The following is a 19303-nucleotide window of genomic DNA, read 5'->3' as shown; positions in this document are numbered from 1 at the left end:
ATCATCAAAGAAGCGTCTTGGCTTAATTTGACAGCATTATCATTAACATAACATTTTGGACCGAATTAATTGTAGTATCGTTGATTAATTGTACTATCGTTGAAAAAGCACCTTGAGCTAATCGCATTATCATCGAAATAACATCTTAGGTCGATTTGATCATGCTATCATCGAAATGACATATTGAACCATTTAGATAATGTTATCATCGAAATAGTGTTATAGGTCGTTTCTTTTGTGTTGTTGTAGCGATAACACTTTGGATTGTTTTGATAATACTATTGTCAAAACAATTTATTGGGTTATTTCGACTATATTTTTATCAGAATAATGTCTTCATGCCATTTTGGCCATGTTACCATTAGGGGAGACGTTTCTAGGCTAATTCAGAATGTATTGCTGACATAAGACATAGGATGATTCAGTCTGTTCACTATCGAGGGATGTTTTTTTGGATCGATTTGATCGTATCATCATCAAAGAATGCTTTATGATTGAATTCAATCACATTATTGTAGAAGAATGCTTCTTGGTCGACTTGGTCATGTCATTGTAAAGGGATACTTCATGGCCAGATTTATCCCTATTGTTGTCAAATGATGCTTTATGATTGATTTTGATTGCATCCTTATATAATAATATTTTTTGACTGATTTGACTATATTATTATAAAAGGATATTTTATTATCGGGTTTAGCCATGTTATAAGTTATTGTTAGGAGTTACCTCTTCAAGTACTTTATCCGTGTTGGTATTGAGAATTGCTTCTTAAGATATTTTAGTCATGTTGCTGTTGAGTCACCTCTTTGAGCGATTAATCAGTGTGTGTTAGAAGCCACCTCATCAGTTGGTTCGATTATGTTGGTTTTGGGAATGACCTGATAATTAGATCGTGTTAGTGTTAAGAACCACATCTTTGGATGGTTCAACTATGTCAGTGATGGGAATTACCTCTTCAGCTAGTATGGTCATATTGATGTTAAGAGCAACTGTAGAGAAATCTAGGGGTGACATCGCATGCACGGTGGAAGAACGGAAAATAAAAATCTTAAATTTTTTAAAAATATATTCATTATCGTGCAAAGATTGGTACACAAAAACTCATAAAACTTAAATCCATGTATGATATAGTGTTTTACATAGGAAAATCGTATATCTCTAAATCCCTATAGATCTATAGAAGATGATAAAGGAGGTCAAGCATCCTCCTCTCTAGTGCTGATCCATACAACAGAGCTACGATGACGCTCCTGAAATCTTCATGCTTGCCATTTGATGGAGAGGAGGGAAGAAGAGAATATGATATGACAACCAAGAAACCTCTAACATATGAGCCTTTGGTTCCCTCCTATTTATAGATGTCTCTTGTCAACTTAACCCTAATGGATCCTTCTGAGTATTGGATCTCCATCCAACTACCCAAGCCTTTTAGATTAGTCGATCTCTATCCAATAATCTCTCATTAACTCTTATTAGATCTCATCCATAGGATTCAATAATTCAATGGTTTATTGGATATCCAATAAGATAGAGGCTCGATATCTCATATCTGAACCTCTACTCGTTGCAATACCTACTATATGTGTGTGACTCTTTAGGCCCAATATCGAGCTGACCGTGAGTCATATATATCAGAACTCCTTCTGGCTCAATAAATTATTATCTCTATAATAATTCACTCGACTCATCGACTACAATCGTACTAGATTTCTATACCACAGTTCCCAGACGATATAGGAGAATCTAATCCTTTAGACCTATCTGTCCTCAGTTACCATGTACCTGTAGTCCTTCATCCATCTAATATTCCAGAGATAGTATACCGGCATGGTGCTGTCAGACCCAAATGGTTTCTACTCGAGTCTCACTCTAATCAGATTCTCCTAGAGAACTCTTTCTCTCTCAATTCAAATGATCATGGCTAGGGATTTGTTTGAGCAGAATATATGAGATATTCCTCTCATAATATCGAGAGTGGATGATCCTCTATCGATACTCAATAGTCCTCGTAAAATTGGCTGCCACTCCCGATGATTGATTATGCTAAATCTGAAACTTTCAGACCTATAAGTCCGGTATCAAAGAATAGAGTATTCATACAGGATATCCTTGGTATCTCAAGTCTAATGGCCAAGTACACCACTGGGACAACAAAATCATTGTCTGATAATGAGGTATCATTAACCATCCAGCATTCCGTGAGCGGATCAATCAATAAACTCATTCTCCAATGAGCACCCGCATTATATTCATAGTATTCTCACACTAGCAGCTATGAGACCAACCATCTCCATCATATGGATGTGTATACAACACACTATTATGTCCGATTATCTTGATGTCCCTCTCGAGTAACCTATGACCAGGATCATCTAGGGTTTATGTTTAAAAGTGAATCGGTCTCATTATCGTGATCTCATCACAATCTGATTCCCATTATACAGATTCATGGATATCACAATATATTTATGCAACAAGTAATATAAAATAAAAAATAACAATAATAATAATAAAGACTGCGTGTCATGTCACACGTGCTATCACTCATGTGTTTGGTGAGTGACTCATAGCAATCTCTTTAGGTGACTCGATTGTGTTAGTATTAGGAGCCACTTCTTTAGGCAGTTCAACCATGTTAGTGTCAGGAATTGTCACTTCAGACAATTTGGCCATGTTAGTGTTAGGAGTAATCTCTTCAAGAAATTCAATCGTGTTAGTATCGGAAGCCACCTCTTTAGATGATTCAGTCATGTTGATGTCAGAAATTACCTCTTCAAGTTGTTCAATTGTATTCATATTGAGAGACACTCTTTGAGCAATTCAATCATATTAGTATTAAGAGCCATCTCTTTTCGACGATTCAATCGTGTTAGTGGTAAGGGATATCTCTTCAAGAGATTTCATCATGTTAACATCATAAATCACCTTAAAGTAGTCCAATCGTGTTGGTGTTGAGAATCATCTCTTCATATGGACAAATTGTATTGATTTTAGGAGCTACCTCTTCAGACGATTTGACTATATTGGTGTCAGGAATTATCTTTTTAGGTAGTTCGATCACATTGTTATCAAGAATTGTCTTTTTAAGCGAGTTGACAATGTTGGTTCCAAGGCCATCTTTTCATGCAATTTAATCGTATTGTTGGTATAATGCAATTGGAACCCAACATGTTAGATGTACAGTCTTAATGATAGCTCTTGTGCCCTACTTCTAGCACTGTTATATTAGAGCAAAATATGATTGCCCAACATATAGATAGGTTTCAGAGTCAGCTTTGGCTCGAATCCAAAATTATCATAAACGTGGTACCAAAAAACGAGCAGGTTCGATAAGAGATCCTCCAAAAAAAATTATATCAAGAGCATATCATTATACTCGAAGTCGTGATTACATGTCCATAACAATTATATATTTCCTCCTGCTAAATATGTGATCATATATATAAGAGTGATAAAGAATCATCAATTCGATAATAAGGTATTGGTCAAGTGATAATAAGTAAGACCCTATGAGGTGAGGTGTGGATTATATAGGGATGAGGTATGCATCACATACATGATAATGATAATAATCTTTCGCGTAGTATATCCATATCAGTGCATATGAGTTGTTATGATTTTTGACTGAAACCATATACAGTTTATTTGGAGTTAGAAGCTCGGCAAATGCTTCATGGAAGCGATCATCTTGCTTGCCTCTTTTCTCCTCTTCGAGGCGATCATCTCAGAAGCTCCGCGGACATGGCTGCACGAAAGCGAAGCACATTTGTCAACGGCAAGAGTGTCCTGCAGACTGAGCACTTGAGTTTTGACTTTACCCTCGATCTCATGTGGAATTTCCATGTGATGCAGCATTGAGTTCCATCAGTCATCGTTTCTCCAAACTGCGAGCTCCCACGCCACCTGTTTGCTCAAATGCCTGTTCGCCAATTTGATGATACAAAATGATGAATCCGTGTACCACAGCGCGTGGAATCTCAAGTGTTCCGCTCCCACAGTTCCATCCTATCAAGATAGTATATGAATTATCGAGAATGTGCCTAGAGAAGCTTAAATCAAAGTTTGAGATTAAATAATAATAAAAAATTATATGACTTAAATTGTATATTATTTACTGTAATTAGTTATATTTAGTATTCGGATCCTTATATTTTGAAAAATTATATTATGATCCATATATTTACAAAAGTAAAATATTTAATCTTGTATCTCTTCACGTCGTCGTCAATTTTATTAATGAAAATATAGTATATAAAAAAAATAATGTTAAAACATGATTAAAAAGATAATTTTATAGTACTATTCTCATATATATTAAATTTTCTTTTATGTAACTTTTATAAAAACGCTTTCATTCTAGACTTTGTCATTTCCTCTAACTTTGACCGATGAGGTCTCACTATTTTCCAACAAAATCTTTGAAGATAAAAAAAAAAAGTAATTGAATAACATTATCTCATTTTGTTTCTCAATAAAATTCTCTCTTTTAAATTTTAATCATATAAAATTATCTTTTAATTTTCTTTTAACGTCATTTCTCGTGATAACACTTGTGATATTTTCGTTAGGAAAATCGAAGATATAAGGAGAAATAATATTAAATATTTGAAGTATAAAGATCTAATATAATTTTTAAAAATATAAAGATTGAAATATTATTCGCTAATTACATGTAATTAGCTCAAAGTTATTGGCCGAGGATGTCTTTTAAATATATATATATATATATATATATATATATATATATATATATAATTTGATGAATGAAAATTAATTTATATATTTCTAAGATTTGAAGGCATATATAAATAAATATATGTGATGTATTAAAATGCAGAGGGATATAGATGCCATTTTACTTGTGACAAGTCCCTCTTCGGTTCTATCTCCTCTTTCTTTGTCTCTTGTGATCCACGGTGTTCGAAGTCGAGCGAACGATGCGGTAAGCGCTCGTGGGAAAGCCAAATTGGACTTGGAAGTGCTCTCCGTTCGATACCGACAAGGAGGAAAAGGAGGAGAAGTGAGGAAGCGATTTTCTGGGGCGGTTGTCGAGGTGGAAGCCTATGGCCGCCGCGGCGCTCTCCTCTCCTTCCTTCTTCGCCTCTGCTCCCGCTCCAAAGATTACAAGAAGCATCCCGCCCTCCACCGCCTCAGCTTTCGTCTCTAACCCCCTCTCCGGGTCCGGTTCTGCTTCCGTTCGTTATAGTCGTGGATATTTTTCTAGGTATCTTTCTCTTTCTTTTCTTTGGGGAAGTTTTAATTGATTCTGAGGAAAAGCCCAAACTTTGGGATTCTTTTGCCGTGAAAATTAAGCATTTTGTTTGAATTAAGACGATTTTTTGGTAAGGTTTGAAAGGTAGGCGCCAATCACTACCAAATCAAGCTATGGTTTCGTTGTACTTCTTTTGGATGTTTTAAATTGGCACCTTTTGTTCATTCGTTTCTGCAATCTGCTCTTTAAAGTTTAAATTTCTGGTCCGTGATAATCCATATTGTTTATCTATATCTTTTTAGCAAAATATTTCGATCTTTTATTGTAATAAGATATGGTTCAGGATGGATGATCACAATAATTTCGTTCAAGTACTACCGAGGGACAAAAAAAGATTCGTTACATGTTGATTTCTAATTTCTGGTTTGGATGTTGGTTTTGTGTACTTTTGTATTTGTTTCCACTCATACATGGCCGAAAGCTTTGATTCTATCATGCAATAAGGCCTTAGAAGAAGAACGCTTGTGTTTTCTGTATAGGAGGTTGCATCAGGTAAAGGCCACGACTTTGCAAGAGAAAGATGAAAAGGTGACCGTGGAGGAGGCTTTCCCTGTGAAGACGGGAGCTGCTGGTACCAGTTCGTCAACCGGTGAAGCTTCTGTTGTGGCACCATGGAATGTTAAGCTTGAGCAGACCATTAATATTTTTCTAACCGTAAGTTTTCTTATTTCTTATGAAATTTGCTCCGTTAGTCAGATAGCTTATCGTTAGATGAAGTTTGCTACCACATAATCTGGTACCAGTTTGTTTTATTGTGCTTTTGATCACTGGTTTGTTGGAGTCTATTTCATTGTTTAATATAGCACAAGGAATCCAGTTCAAGTAGTAGAATATGAGTATTCTGATGAAAATTTTTCTCATGATTCTCGAGCAGTAACAATTTCACATTCTAACAGATGTCAGTGTTAAATCAATTTGATAGTAATTGTTGTTCTCTTAGGTTGGATCATTCTCTAATGGTCAAATCCTTTTATTTTCGTGTTACTGACAATTTTCAAAAATCGCTATTTATAAGATCTGATCACAGCCAGATTGATAGTATCAGTGGTCAGTAATATCACAAACTGCAATTCTTTTCTGAAAGTTTGTTTCCTCACAAATTCTTTCCAGCAGGACCGACTCTTCTTAGTAATTTGTGGAGAAGATATGCTTAATTTTTCTTCTTTTTAAATAATTAACAGAAATTGGAATAAGAATAAAAAAAATTTATGTTATATGATGGTTATTCTTGCCTAATTAGTGTTCTATCACATTTCGGTTAGAGCTACGCATATCATTATTTTCTATGGGTTAATTAGCTAACACATAATGTGTTAATTTCTGTAGGATACAACAATCAGGATACTTGATACATTTTACCATGATCGTCACTATGCACGATTCTTTGTCTTGGAAACCATAGCTAGAGTCCCCTACTTCGGTGAGTTTTCTGATTTATTTTGCAGATTTGAACCTTACAGTCTATCATACTACCTTTTGCCTTATTGTGAGCTATAAGCATCAATTGGTTTTGCATTCCACTCACAGTTATTAACTCAAATTATCTGTTAGCTTTTATATCTGTATTGCACATGTATGAGAGCTTTGGTTGGTGGAGAAGATCTGATTATCTGAAAGTACATTTTGCTCAAAGCTGGAATGAGTTTCACCATCTACTTATCATGGAGGTACAACTTTTCCTGTTATATTTATACTGTGTTACATGAATTTTAGCCTTCTTCCCCTTGTTCATGGATGTTCTAGAAGTCTTGTGAAAATTAAACAACTTTGTGCATACTTACTCTTCTTCCACAAGTTCTGATGATATCTCAATGGGAGCTACCGTGTGCTTCGTTAAATGTCATCACAGAATCAATTGCAGCTTCTGATTAAGTCTTCTTTGGTCTCCTTTTGATTCTACTGTAACTATATTTGAGAAAGCTTGGACTTATTGGAATATTATCAGTGAGAGGTCAGATTTATGGATTATCAAGGGCCACATCCTCCCTTGGATCTAAGTGCCATCATATCTTGCCATGTTTTGCTGCGTTGTGCTAATTGTGTTTGCATTTAGCTTACATTTTTGAAATTGTGGTAATAAATGGTGTAAATTAGGGTATTAGTTCATCATTATTTATGTTAATGAAAGGGAATAAGACATTATCTCATGAAGATATTTAGGCTACAAGCACTTGTATCTCTCGATAGAAAGTTGCTTCTGTAGTTTCAAGAATCTATGTTGATAGGCCAAATCACAGTATTATATCACTGTTAATTCTTCATAAAATCTCATGAAGCAAATCTGTTCCTTGGAAACTTGCTAGATTTTACACCACGAAACTGATATTTGCCACTCAAAGTTCGTAATGTATGAATTGCACAACGAGCACTTGGTTAGGAGTTTTGTCCGAGGGGTTTGCCACACTATTTGATTTCTTTACTCTCCAATGAATGTAGTATTGGCCATAATCTGTGTTATTTATTATCACTGATCAGAGCTAAATGTCTAATTTATGGCGTACTTTCTTCTGTGATGTTGATCAGAGATAAATATAGTAATATCATTTTGATGCACAGAATTTTAACAAGAAGTTTGTCCTTCTGTGACACGAAACTCTGTATATTGAATTATTTTGATTACTCATTCTTATCTTCTCAGTTTCTTTATTTTATGTTTTCTGATTGAGAATATCTTCTGTGCACATACAGATTGTAATAGTTTAAGATTCATCTAGCTAGTTGAGCTTCTTTATGATTGAATTGTTACCTTTAACATGCTGAATTTTTTTGGCATTATTGCTTTTTCTTCTGCAGGAACTAGGGGGTAATGCTTTCTGGTTAGATCGTCTTCTTGCTCAGTTTGTTGCATTCTTTTACTACTTCATGACAGTTGGAATGTACATCATGAGCCCCAGAATGGCATGTGAGTACAACATTATTTTGTCCTTTCACCTGCATGTTTGTCTGGTATTTTATTGGATCGATTGTTACCAAAATATAAGGTTGTTCGATCAGCATTTTGTGAAAATATTGCTAGAGCATTGCCTGATTATTTTTCGGTTTTATAGATTGTCTTGAGGACTTGGCCTTGTGCCAGGAGATGGTTTCACTTGTAATTTGTTCTGTTCAGTGAAATTATTCAATTTAATTATCAGGAAACAATGGAAAAACAGTAAGCTATATTTGGATTTGGAAATACATTTTTTTAATATTAGTGCTATCAGCTCATAGTATAAGTTGTGAACATTTTACCGTGAAGACAACTTTTGGCTCAAACCTAAATTCACAAAAAAGAAACATAAAGCAATCTTGTACTCTAGGAACTAAGGAGTTATAATTGTCTAAAGTTTCATTTCTTGCGTTCTACTTCCACAACCACTTCTCTTAAGATGGTAAGACAGTTTTCTTTTGTAACTGTATGGTCTATTATGATATTTATCTTTTTATATCAATACTATTTTCTGCATACTTTGTCACATTTAGTGATTTTCTTGATAATTTAAATCTCGAACTGTGATGTTCATAAGAGACCAGTTTTGTAAGATGCTGCACGTTCTGGTAACAGTATAAGCTACAATTTTCAGGACTACTGTTTTCTAAAATCTATTCATTATTTTTGAAAGACAATCCAACACCATAACATTTTGAAGTTGGTTTTTGAACTTCTTTTAGCCAAATCACATTCTTAGCAGTTTCTCTTTTGTTTTCCAGATCGTCACAAAGAAAAAGAAAAAGCAAAATACTCGTTAAATGAATTAGATATTCCTGATACTTGAACTTTATTATTGTTTTCCTGCAGACCATTTTTCAGAATGTGTTGAGCGACATGCATACTCAACTTATGACAAGTTTATAAAGCTCCATGAAGGTGCATGCTTTGTCTTCCTATTTCATTTCTTTACAGAAAGTTACTGACAGAAAAAAAAAAGTATAGTTAAACCAAAGCTAAAAATAGTTTAACTATATGATCCTTCTAACAGTGAGTTTTCTCATTGCTATTGTACATGGTTGGAGGATCATTTCAATTATTGGAAATTATAGAAAGTTATTGTTTTTGTTTGTATTAATCAATTACACATTTGATGCAAAGTGCTCATTTTACACAATTTTTTCACCATTCCATTAATTCTATCACAATTTGTTGATTATGAAAGGCCCTTGTTTGTACGTATAGGATACATTGCTTTAAGGATTAATGTCACAGGTGAAAAGATTTGGAGATGTTCAGAAAATGTAAGGTGGCTTGCTTGGACAACCTAGAAATCTGAGGCTTTGGAGATGAATGGGAGACTTTCTCTGTTCTTTAAGTTCTATGATCTGCAATAGAATTGAGAAGTTTGGTGACTTATATGTTAAGGTTGGTGAAAGTTAAATGTTACTTGGAAGACGAGTCCTCTTGCAGGAGAGGAATTTTAAGGCAAAACATCACTACACAGGCAAACTGGTCTTGATCACATTGCCACTGGAAAGATGAATCCTCCAATTCCTTGGCACCAAATGAAGAATACATTAAGGACATGATAGTGAAATACTTGATTAGAATTTAGCATTTTTTTCTACTTCCATGTCAGCGAAGGTGCATAAGTCTGATGATGATTTTTGTACTAGTTGAAAGCATGGAGAATTGGCTAAGAATACAAACATGCAAACAATTTATACATGCTGAACAATTTCTTTCTTTGTTTTAGCAAATTCTGTTCTTGATCATAGGGACTCTTTTCATTCGTTATTTTCAATATTAATTCTGTAGGTCTCTTTTTGTAACATGTTTGTGAATGATTGAGCGCGATGCTTTTACTCGTTGCAAATGGTGTAGTCATGATCAAGAATTAAGCTTATAATGCGCATGACAGTCTGTCTAATATCTTGTGAGGGGTGTGCATGCTTTCATGTTTGCAAATCAAGGAGTAAGAAGTATGAAACAGGATCGAGTTGATTTATGCTTGTGAAAGCCATGCACCAAACAGAATTTAAAAGAAACCAATGCAGGATCTGAGAAGTGACTGTACTCTGCAAACAGAGAGGTCATTTTTGCATTAAATAATTTCCTTATTTATTCTTCTAAAATAAGATTATGAAAATAGTAGTTTTATATTAAATGGCACGACAACAATATACACTATGCTAAGTGCTGATAATGTGTCAACATGATGGACACTGTGATAAAGATCACGACATGCTTCAGAATTTAGCTCATGGTTAGGAGTAGGTATCTCATTGATATAACTGCATTTGTCCCATATTAGTAGAATGACAGGTGATCTTAGAACCTTTATGTTGCAATTAGTAGCATCACATAGTTATTATGTTTCAGAAATTATTTCAGACCTTTTTCATTTTTGGTTCTTTTTTATCTGTTGCAACACAATAGAATGCTGAGCCGTCGTCCATAATGTGCATGGTTAATTTGAAAAGAAACATTTATGAGTATGCTTTGTTCAGATTTTGGATAAATATTACTGTGGACTGGATCATTTTATTGGCTCGAAAAGCCTAGTTTCTCGATGAAAGAAGCACTAGTTGATTATTGGCCTCTCATTTCTGAGTCTTATAACTGTCTAGTTTATAAGAATTGATGACAAAAAAAAAAAGATCACAATGGATCATAGTATACACATATCATGTAGACTTTAAAATATGTATTAGTTGGTTTTTTAGAATTCCAAATTATTTCTTTAATTCTATATGATTTTTCCGATTCCTTACAATTTTTTCTATTTATTCTCTTGATGCAGAAGAGTTAAAGAAGTTCCCTGCCCCAGAGGCAGCTATCAATTACTACATGAATGAGGATTTGTACTTGTTTGGTAAGTTTCTTGGAGACTTATTACCTACAGTTAGTTAAACATTAATGTTTATTTCTAGAATTTGACCTGAAATAATTTTATTTTTAACTATTCAAATTTCCAGACGAATTCCAAACTGCTAGAACTCCTAAATCTAGGAGGCCGAGGATAGGTATGTTTCCTCGACTGCTTCCATGTACTAGTGATCTTTAATTTTCTTGATCATCGTATTACTTTCCTATTTAGTTGCAATCTACTTGCTGTAAACAGCTCTATAACACATTGTTTTCTATCCAGAAAATCTTTATGATGTTTTCATGAACATTCGTGACGATGAGGCCGAGCATTGCAAAACGATGGCAACCTGCCAAACCCATGGAAATCTGCGCTCCCCTCACTCGGATCCGAAACCTATGGAGGATGCTTCTGAATGCGCGGTCTCGGAGGAAGCCGGCTGTGAAGGTATCGTGGATTGTGTTACGAAGTCCTTGACATCAAGGAGACCATAAAAATTTTGATGTGTATAGGTTTAATATAGTAAAATATGGTGTTAAATGAAGCCATCTGCTGTTCTCCATGGATGTCTTAACTTGTGTAAAGCATAATGAAAACAAGCGTTGCAGCTCAGCTTTCTTCACATGCAGTCTATAATTTGTATTTGGCCAATGAAGTTTTAGTACAAACCAGGATATAATAATGCCTTTGGGTACTTTGGGCTTATGCCTATTCTTAAGTATTGATCTGATTCTGATTCTATTGCATAAAGCTATGTTTGAGAAGCCTTTGTTTTCTCCAGTATTGTTCTTTCTAATTTAAAAAAAAAATAGAGAAAAGATGGAACTTTCTTCTTTAAAAAAAAGAAAAAAAAGCCACACTAAAGAGAGCAGAAAAAGAGTAGCAATCCATTTGATGTAATGGAATTTTCTTCTAACTAAAAAGAAAACACTACACTAAAGAGAACACAGAGAAAGAATCCAACAGTCCATGATCCAAGAGAACTAATTCTAGCTCAGACCAAACCAAGCAAAAGCAATCCATTTGATGTAATGGAGATTTCTGCTAATTAAAAGACAAAAGAATCACTACACTAAACTAGAGAGAGTGCAGAAAAAGAATCCAGTCCATGATACCAGAGATCTAATTCTAGCTCAGAAGAAACCAAGCAGAAGCAATTCAATTAACACTAGGGGTCGAACCAACTAGTGTGTGGGGATCATACAAGCAAAACAAGATGGTAGTCACACACAGCCCTTCTTTGGGTTCAAAAAGAATAGTGCAATTGAACAAGTGATTGCACAAACGACAGGCAGAGAGCACAAATCATCCAATTAGCCAAAGAAGAACCAATGTGTTACCAAACTAGACGAACAAGTTAGAGAACTGACTCCCACTGTGCAAGCAGATCCAGGACTACAATTTCATATTAGTGAAACCTTCCATGAGCCACTTCCGTAATCGACAATTACTTCTTGCGCCTCTTGGCTTCAACCTGCCCAATCAAAACATGAAGCATCAGGAATTTAAATATAGGAATTATTGATGCGAATTCGAGGCAATAGTGACAAAGGCAGTTCAGATTCTAAAAGGCCTTAAACATTCTTTAGGATATCAGACTAGGCAGTGAAAAGAGAAAGCATGAAGGTTATCAGTTTTGTTTGGTTGAATACCCTTTCTTTCTTTTGACCTTCTATGAATATTTCAAGTGTAGCTAGCTTTAAAGGTTGTACAATTGCTAAGCATGCTTGATGATGGCTCCGCTTGATGGACATGGTCTTGCTGAATATATCACACATGGATGTCATTCACATATTACACAGCATACACCGGCCAAACATAGAGAATCAACTAAAAAGTAAAGCACTACTTAAAACATCTTTCTCTCCCATGATGTTCTCAGGGGCACTAGAGAGACAGAGAGAGATGTATAAGAAATCAATTTCTCGTGGTGTTTAACATCAAATAGTTGAAAAGATTATAGATTAGCACAAAATCTTGAGAAAAGTATCGAGATGATATGAAGGAAATTATGTTCAAACAGCTTTCCTCAAACCAAGCATACACTTCAAGGGAAAATGCAACATACTAAGGAAAGCAACATGCTAATTCTTGATCTCTGATTAATGGAATGCAACATTGTATAAGAAGGAACTAATGAACATAATTCTTGATCTCTGATTTATGAAATGCAACATGCTAAGGAAAGCCCTTAGCACGTTCCTTACACTGACAATCAATACTATGATGTGTAATCAATAACATGTTCCTTCTTGATCTCTGATTTATGAAATGCAACATGCCAAGGAAAGCAAATTCATGTTCATGATTTTTGGGGAAAAAGAATGAGCAGTACTCAAATCTTCTTGATCTCTGATTTGTGAAAATGGAAACTTCAGTCCAGATGCATTGGTATCTATCTAGATCAGACTATAGCTATGCATCAAATGAAATTAAATACAAGAACATTAGATGCATCCACATTCATTTTGATCGATGTATGACTGGACATCAAATAAATACAAGAACAACCTCGGCAAAGCTCTATCAAGAATAACATAACCAACAACTCCAATTAAGTACTTTTCAACAAAAGATAAAAAGAACGATTCTTAAATTGGATATTTTCCTTTTTCTTAAGATAATACATTTAAGGAAACATCATGAGAGCTAAAGCCATTTTCTCACCTTAAGTTCAGAATCTGGTGATACAGGAAAAGGTTTCAAAGATTTCTCAGCAGCATCTTCAGCTGAACAATCAGAGCAGATAAAGTGTTCCAACTTTTTTGCTTGTTCAATCGTCATACCCATACAAGTTGGATGAAACCTGCACTTGTAAGGATGCACATAAGACAATACATGCTGACTAATTTAAGCAAACAGAGATTGTACCGTAAGAAAGAAAAATCGCTATATGAATAGAACATCTCTTCAAAAGAGTTCTTGCAATAATACATAGAAAAATTTTGAACGAGTATGTTTTATGAATTTGGGTGTGCATGCAAGAAATACAAAATTTCATACCAAATATGAGGATCTCAAGTAGAAATTAAACAAGAGCAACCGTAACAAAATCATCAACTAAAATGGCCAATGAGGCTATTGTACACCACATACAAAAGCAGAGTTTGATGAAGCAGAAGACAACCCATGAGCATAACAAGAAGATCCCAAAAGTATAGCAATTAGATACCAAAAATTTTCCCTAATAGATTTACATGCACTGAAACATCTAATTACTGAAAAAAGCATCATCTATTTAATCAAATTGGGTTTTCTATATTATCAGACAAAATTCAAAACTATCTTATAGCTTTATCTCTTCTAAAACTTCATATTGAACTTATTACTCTGCTGAAGAGAGACTTCATTACTCTTCAAGAAAAATATGACCTCATCACTCCCAACTTGACTAAAAACTCACTTTTAGGCATTGCTAATACTTTGAGTGAAGAATCCCAAGATAATTTTTGCACATGATATCCACCATAAAATGACAAAAATGTTAATGAGAGAGTTTAAGAGAGATACACCAGTCACAGGGTTACAATAAAAGAGACATTCTAATTGTTGATGGATAAGTATCATAAGATTCCTAACTAGGCCCAATCACCAGGTCAGAGGACTACAGTTTACAAAAGATACAGTATGTTGACACAGAGAAGAAAAAGAATCAAAATTTCAAACATATAAATAATGTCATACACTCATACTACTCTTTCTTCTACTTACCTTTGAACAGGATTGGAAAACATAGCATGACTTGTACACCATACTTACACATTACAAGGTTAATCATAAGCACTTAAATTCATTGAGCATCCATTTTTTGTTGGTCAAAAAATTTAATGGCTATATACAAGAGCGAACCACTCAAATATTTTTGCCCACCCAATTTTTGAGCATACAAATAAATATCAATTAATTAGCGACTTCTTAAAGCATGAATATTACTAATCTCAACCACAAATAAGTACATGATCCTCATACAAGAATGAAATGAGAAATGTAAGGCAAGACATAACTAAACAAGTCATGCTTCCTATCCAAAATTTGTAGCATCCCATGATATACTTTGGGAAACAAACATGACAAAACAGCCACCTGGTTTTATCTTCAAAGAATATATGGAGTGCGAAAGAAACTAATCTAAGTGAGCAATGTTACAAATCTGTCCCGAACAAACAAAATGTCACAACACCCAAAAAAAGTTAAATAAAGCAGGGTCATGGCCTGTACAATAAATCTTTCCTCATGCCACAAAGAGTAACAAAAAGTCAAAAGTAAATACATCGTAGAAGTCGCAGCATATCATTCAATGCGAACAACACTGCACAAACACTGAACTTCTATTTGTCTCCAACATCTATTGTGATCAACCAATGAGTCTTTAAGCTCAATAGATGTTATTCAACTTTTTCAATCCTTAATAACATGGGACTAATCTCTAATACGTCTCAATGTTCATCTCGTACATGAAAATTTTTCCAATATATTAACCCAATTGATAAGTAACAAAATCCCTTGCTTCATGATCAATCAGGAGTCTATTATTGAGCAGGTGTAGATTATGCAAGATGTGTAATACAATACAACAAGAAAATAACAGTACAAAAGAACTTATAAATCCCATGTACTATGGGAAAGAAATAAACTAAAATTCGCATCAAATAAGACAGGAGAGCTCTCTTAAATCCACGAAATGCAATTTAGCAGTAATATATGCACACGTATGATATCAAGGTTTGCTTGGATGAGCAAAGTAGGTAGGGCATGTAGGCCATAAAATATTACTTAAATAGGACCTCAAACTACTAAAAGAAAAGGGAAAGCTTGCAGCCATCCTACCCAAGGACTATACCACAAAGGCATAAAACAACAGTCAAAAAGCTCAGTTGCAGATTGCGTATCACCTAGAAATAATAGATGGCGTAGTGAGGCTTTTTATGTGTGAATTATTGGTTTTATTATAAGAATCCCAGAGTATTGCCATCATAGATAACCACAGGCCAAGAAAAGAAAAGGCCTTTTTGCAAGAAGTAGAATAAGATTGGAATTACTTGAACATATGTACTAAATAGGGCAAACTCTACAAATATGGGAAAAATCCAAAATTTTCACATGTTTGGATGGCCTGGTGCAACTTCTAAGAGCTTTAGAAGTCACATAATAAATTGCTGCACGAATACTTATGAACGATGTCATACATGGCAGGAGACTCTGTGCGCAGTCAAGAGGACAAGGGTTTAACTTTGGTAAAGCTTGAAAATGTAGCAAAGACGCAGGTAATAATGGTAAACGAGCAAAGTTGATATCGTTGATGACCAGGTTATTACTTTGGTACTGAGCAAGTTACAGACAAAGAGGGAGAGGAGCATTAAGAATGGAATTCTAGGGAGATGTACCAGTCCTTGCATCCCTCGCACTGGACCATGAGATCGTCCGGGTTGTATGGCATCTCGCACTTGCAATACCTTCAGTCCAAAAGCATAAGAAGATCATGTAGAAGTCCATGGAAGAAAGAGGAAGAAGAGGAATGAAAAGAGGGGAAAGGGGGGCGGTACACAGCGACGCGGTCGGGGGTGAAGCCGCCGGTGGCGGCCTTGTACTCGAACCGGCAGAAGTAGTCCTCGGGGCCGACGTCCTCGAGCTTGGTGTAGCTCTTGAAGGAGTGGACGACGCACGTACCCTCGATGGTGCGGGCGCTCTGCACGTCGTAGTGGTCCGAGAGGAAGAGCTCCTTGGCCCCGTGGAACTGGCGGCGGCCGCCAGCGGATTCCTCGGGGCGGTAGTACCACCGGACCCGCACCCGCGCGCTGCCGCGGTGGTCCGCCTCGATCCGCTCCACCCGCGCCACGTACGGTGGCTTCTCCGCGTCCGACGGCCGCATCAGCACACAGTCGCCCACTGCACCCGCCCTCCCGTCCCATCCCATCCCATCCAAAAGACATCATCACCATTTCTTCCTCCGCGATCACACCATCGGAATAAAGAAAGAAGAAAGGAAAAAGAAAAGACGAACTTTTGGCGACACAAATCGAGTATTAGTACCTCTAACGACCTTGTTGGCGCCCTTGATGGTGTAGGAATCGAGTTCCTTCTTGCCGGGCTTCGTCTTGGCCATTCCACGGTTTGGGCAGCTTCTGGATCTCCCGCGCTCCTGAACAAAGATGCTGGCGACAGTTTCGGAAGGTGAGGGGGGCAGTGGATTTGACCTTCTCGCTCAAAGATGCTACATTGGTTTCGGAAGGCGAGATTTAAATGCAAGTTTACTTTGTGTTGGAACGAGGTAAAAGAGGAGGAAAGAGGTTTTCATGGAGCAGCGAAGTTGGTGGGTGGGGAGGAGGCCAGCTGCAGTGCGCGCGCTCGCGCTCGCGCGCTACTGTATTCCGACAAGCGACGGGTGGTTGTCAGAGGTGGAGGACAACCCCATTGGATACGCTGCAGCGGCATCGATGCGCCATGGCATGCATGTCCATCCATCCATCCATCCAATCTGACACATCCTGCTCCCACGTGTCGCGACTTGGGCCACGACTCACGCCTCGAATCTCATGCGTAGCACTCCCACGTCGGCCGCGCCGACGACGCTGGGAAGACGCCAATGTGTTCCCGGGGCAGCCGTGACTTCCGCCGTCGCTCTGGTTGCCGGAACTAGCAAGCTTCCTGCACCAGGAACAGTAAATCCCAAACACAGTCACGAGTGATGATCTCGTGGTGTCTCCGAAACTGTAATGACATCAGAAAAACCCATTAGAATCCGCAAAAGAAAACTGCAGCAAGCAAAGCTTCCGGTATGCATCTCATACCACACCCAAAAAGTTCCTGCCGGATGCAGACATTTCTCACAAATAATGACCAACTCTTCTTCAATTGACTCGTGAATATTCCATGCCATCATGACATGCAAAACATAAAAGAAAGTTTTCGATCCAGCTCATGTTCCAGCATGTTATAGCCATGCAGTTTAATCCATCAAAGAATGTTCAGCAACAGCAAAAGTTGTCTTTACCTGGATCATGACATCACTTTTTTTTGCATGAGGATAGAAGTTGATACAGGAAAAGCATTGTGGAGATCTCTGGGCATCAACTCAAGAGGACCAATCTGAGCAAAAGAAGCCTTCCAATAAAAGATGGATGAAACCAGCACTTGGAAGGTTATCGACTAAGAAAAACTTTGTTAATATTAAGAAATCACATGCCTCATCATAACTTAATTTATAAGGTGAAAGAGAATCTAATGAATCTCAAAAACTAAGAAATGAAGACATATTCATCTTATTTGATAGAAATCAAGAAAAATATATGATGATCATATCAAGAGATATGAGATCTCTTCTATACAGTAACTTTTAACACATCATTGTAAACTTAATGGTTTAGAAGAACCAGATTGAGTTGGAAAGTAAAAGTTAAATTTATTATCAATCAAGACTATGCTCGACAGTGAAGACAGAGGATTCTGCTTGACATGTGATTTATAGTTGATGAGGCATGTGATTTCTTAGTAACATTAACATTAAGCAAATAGAGATGGCACCACAAGAGAAAAAAGAACAGAGATACTGTGAGAAGGGAAACTTTCATCCTTTGCTTGCCATCCATCTTTTGAAGGTTGCTGTCATCAAGCACAGATTGCTTTATGACTAATCTAAGGTGCCAGTTTTCATAAAAATCACCTAAGAAATTGAATAACTAATTTAAGCCTATTACAGAAAGTAAACATGATAATGTTTGTATGTACAAAAGATATTCAAACTAGAGAGAGATCAAAAGTTCAGGTTTAATCTCAAACTATTCATGCTCTATCACCCCAAAACCCTACTCCATCAGTACCTAATATATATATATAATATCATCTTCGACCCGCACAAAATCGACAATATTGATTTTCTTCATCCCATATGAATAATCTACCAGAGCATATTTAATGTTGTTTGGTATGTGCTTTAGCAATATTTTCAAGTTAGAAAAGGAAATTACTTGTATGAAATTACTGGAGCTAGATTTTTCAATGAGGCTAGATGATCAAGGAAGGGACAATTTTGGGATGGAGATTTTTGCCTATGTAAACAATAAGGTTTCTCCTTTATAACTTGGAGACTAGGGTTTAAGTCATACAAACATCTCGTTGTGATATTGACCCTCCACAAATCTCAAATTTGTGGGTTCTAATGCACTGAATACATTCTTTTTATTGATCAATTACTTACATTTATATTTGGACTCTTATTTTTCAGTCAAGTGATCAAATCCAATCATATCGGATC

At 36.2% G+C, this 19303-nt stretch overlaps 2 protein-coding genes across 3 annotated transcripts; one reads left to right on the top strand and one right to left on the bottom strand.

Moving 5' to 3' along the window:
- The first annotated feature begins 4903 nt into the window (after positions 1 to 4903).
- LOC103981188 (ubiquinol oxidase 4, chloroplastic/chromoplastic) lies at positions 4904 to 11770 on the top strand. The gene is made up of 9 exons (XM_009397821.3): positions 4904 to 5224; positions 5752 to 5926; positions 6599 to 6692; positions 6824 to 6939; positions 8066 to 8174; positions 9051 to 9119; positions 10987 to 11058; positions 11162 to 11209; positions 11335 to 11770. Exons 1-9 carry the CDS (start codon positions 5064 to 5066, stop codon positions 11544 to 11546), a joined length of 1056 nt encoding a protein of 351 aa, XP_009396096.2. The 5' UTR covers positions 4904 to 5063; the 3' UTR covers positions 11547 to 11770.
- A 583-nt stretch (positions 11771 to 12353) lies between these two features.
- Positions 12354 to 17293, bottom strand: LOC135608980 (chromatin remodeling protein EBS-like). Of its 2 annotated transcripts, none has more exons than XM_065102068.1 (5): positions 17083 to 17293; positions 16596 to 16938; positions 16437 to 16505; positions 13720 to 13858; positions 12354 to 12526 (listed from the first exon to the last, which is right to left on the bottom strand). In XM_065102068.1, exons 1-5 carry the CDS (start codon positions 17153 to 17155, stop codon positions 12500 to 12502), a joined length of 651 nt encoding a protein of 216 aa, XP_064958140.1. In that variant the 5' UTR covers positions 17156 to 17293; the 3' UTR covers positions 12354 to 12499. The 2 variants fall into 2 exon arrangements, with proteins under 2 accessions (XP_064958140.1, XP_064958141.1); XM_065102069.1 differs by having other exon boundaries at positions 16596 to 16949; positions 17083 to 17212.
- Between the last annotated feature and the right edge of the window lie 2010 nt (positions 17294 to 19303).

This window comes from Musa acuminata, chromosome BXJ2-4, assembly GCF_036884655.1.
Source record: "Musa acuminata AAA Group cultivar baxijiao chromosome BXJ2-4, Cavendish_Baxijiao_AAA, whole genome shotgun sequence".
NCBI classification, from domain to species: Eukaryota; Viridiplantae; Streptophyta; class Magnoliopsida; order Zingiberales; family Musaceae; genus Musa; species Musa acuminata.
This window is presented reverse-complemented; position numbering and strand designations above follow the sequence as displayed.

Excerpts from the sequence above, each read along its gene's own strand:
- LOC135608980 (XM_065102068.1), bottom strand. The coding sequence starts at position 17,155 with ATGGCCAAGACGAAGCCCGGCAAGAAGGAACTCGATTCCTACACCATC. Across the intron at positions 16,939-17,082 it reads CGCCAACAAGGTCGTTAGAG|TGGGCGACTGTGTGCTGATG; the intron begins GTACTAATACTC and ends GGGCGGGTGCAG. Across the intron at positions 13,859-16,436 it reads TGCGAGGGATGCAAGGACTG|GTTTCATCCAACTTGTATGG; the intron begins GTACATCTCCCT and ends TTACAAGTGCAG.
- LOC103981188 (XM_009397821.3), top strand. The coding sequence starts at position 5,064 with ATGGCCGCCGCGGCGCTCTCCTCTCCTTCCTTCTTCGCCTCTGCTCCC. Across the intron at positions 6,693-6,823 it reads AGCTAGAGTCCCCTACTTCG|CTTTTATATCTGTATTGCAC; the intron begins GTGAGTTTTCTG and ends ATTATCTGTTAG. Across the intron at positions 11,059-11,161 it reads TGAGGATTTGTACTTGTTTG|ACGAATTCCAAACTGCTAGA; the intron begins GTAAGTTTCTTG and ends TCAAATTTCCAG.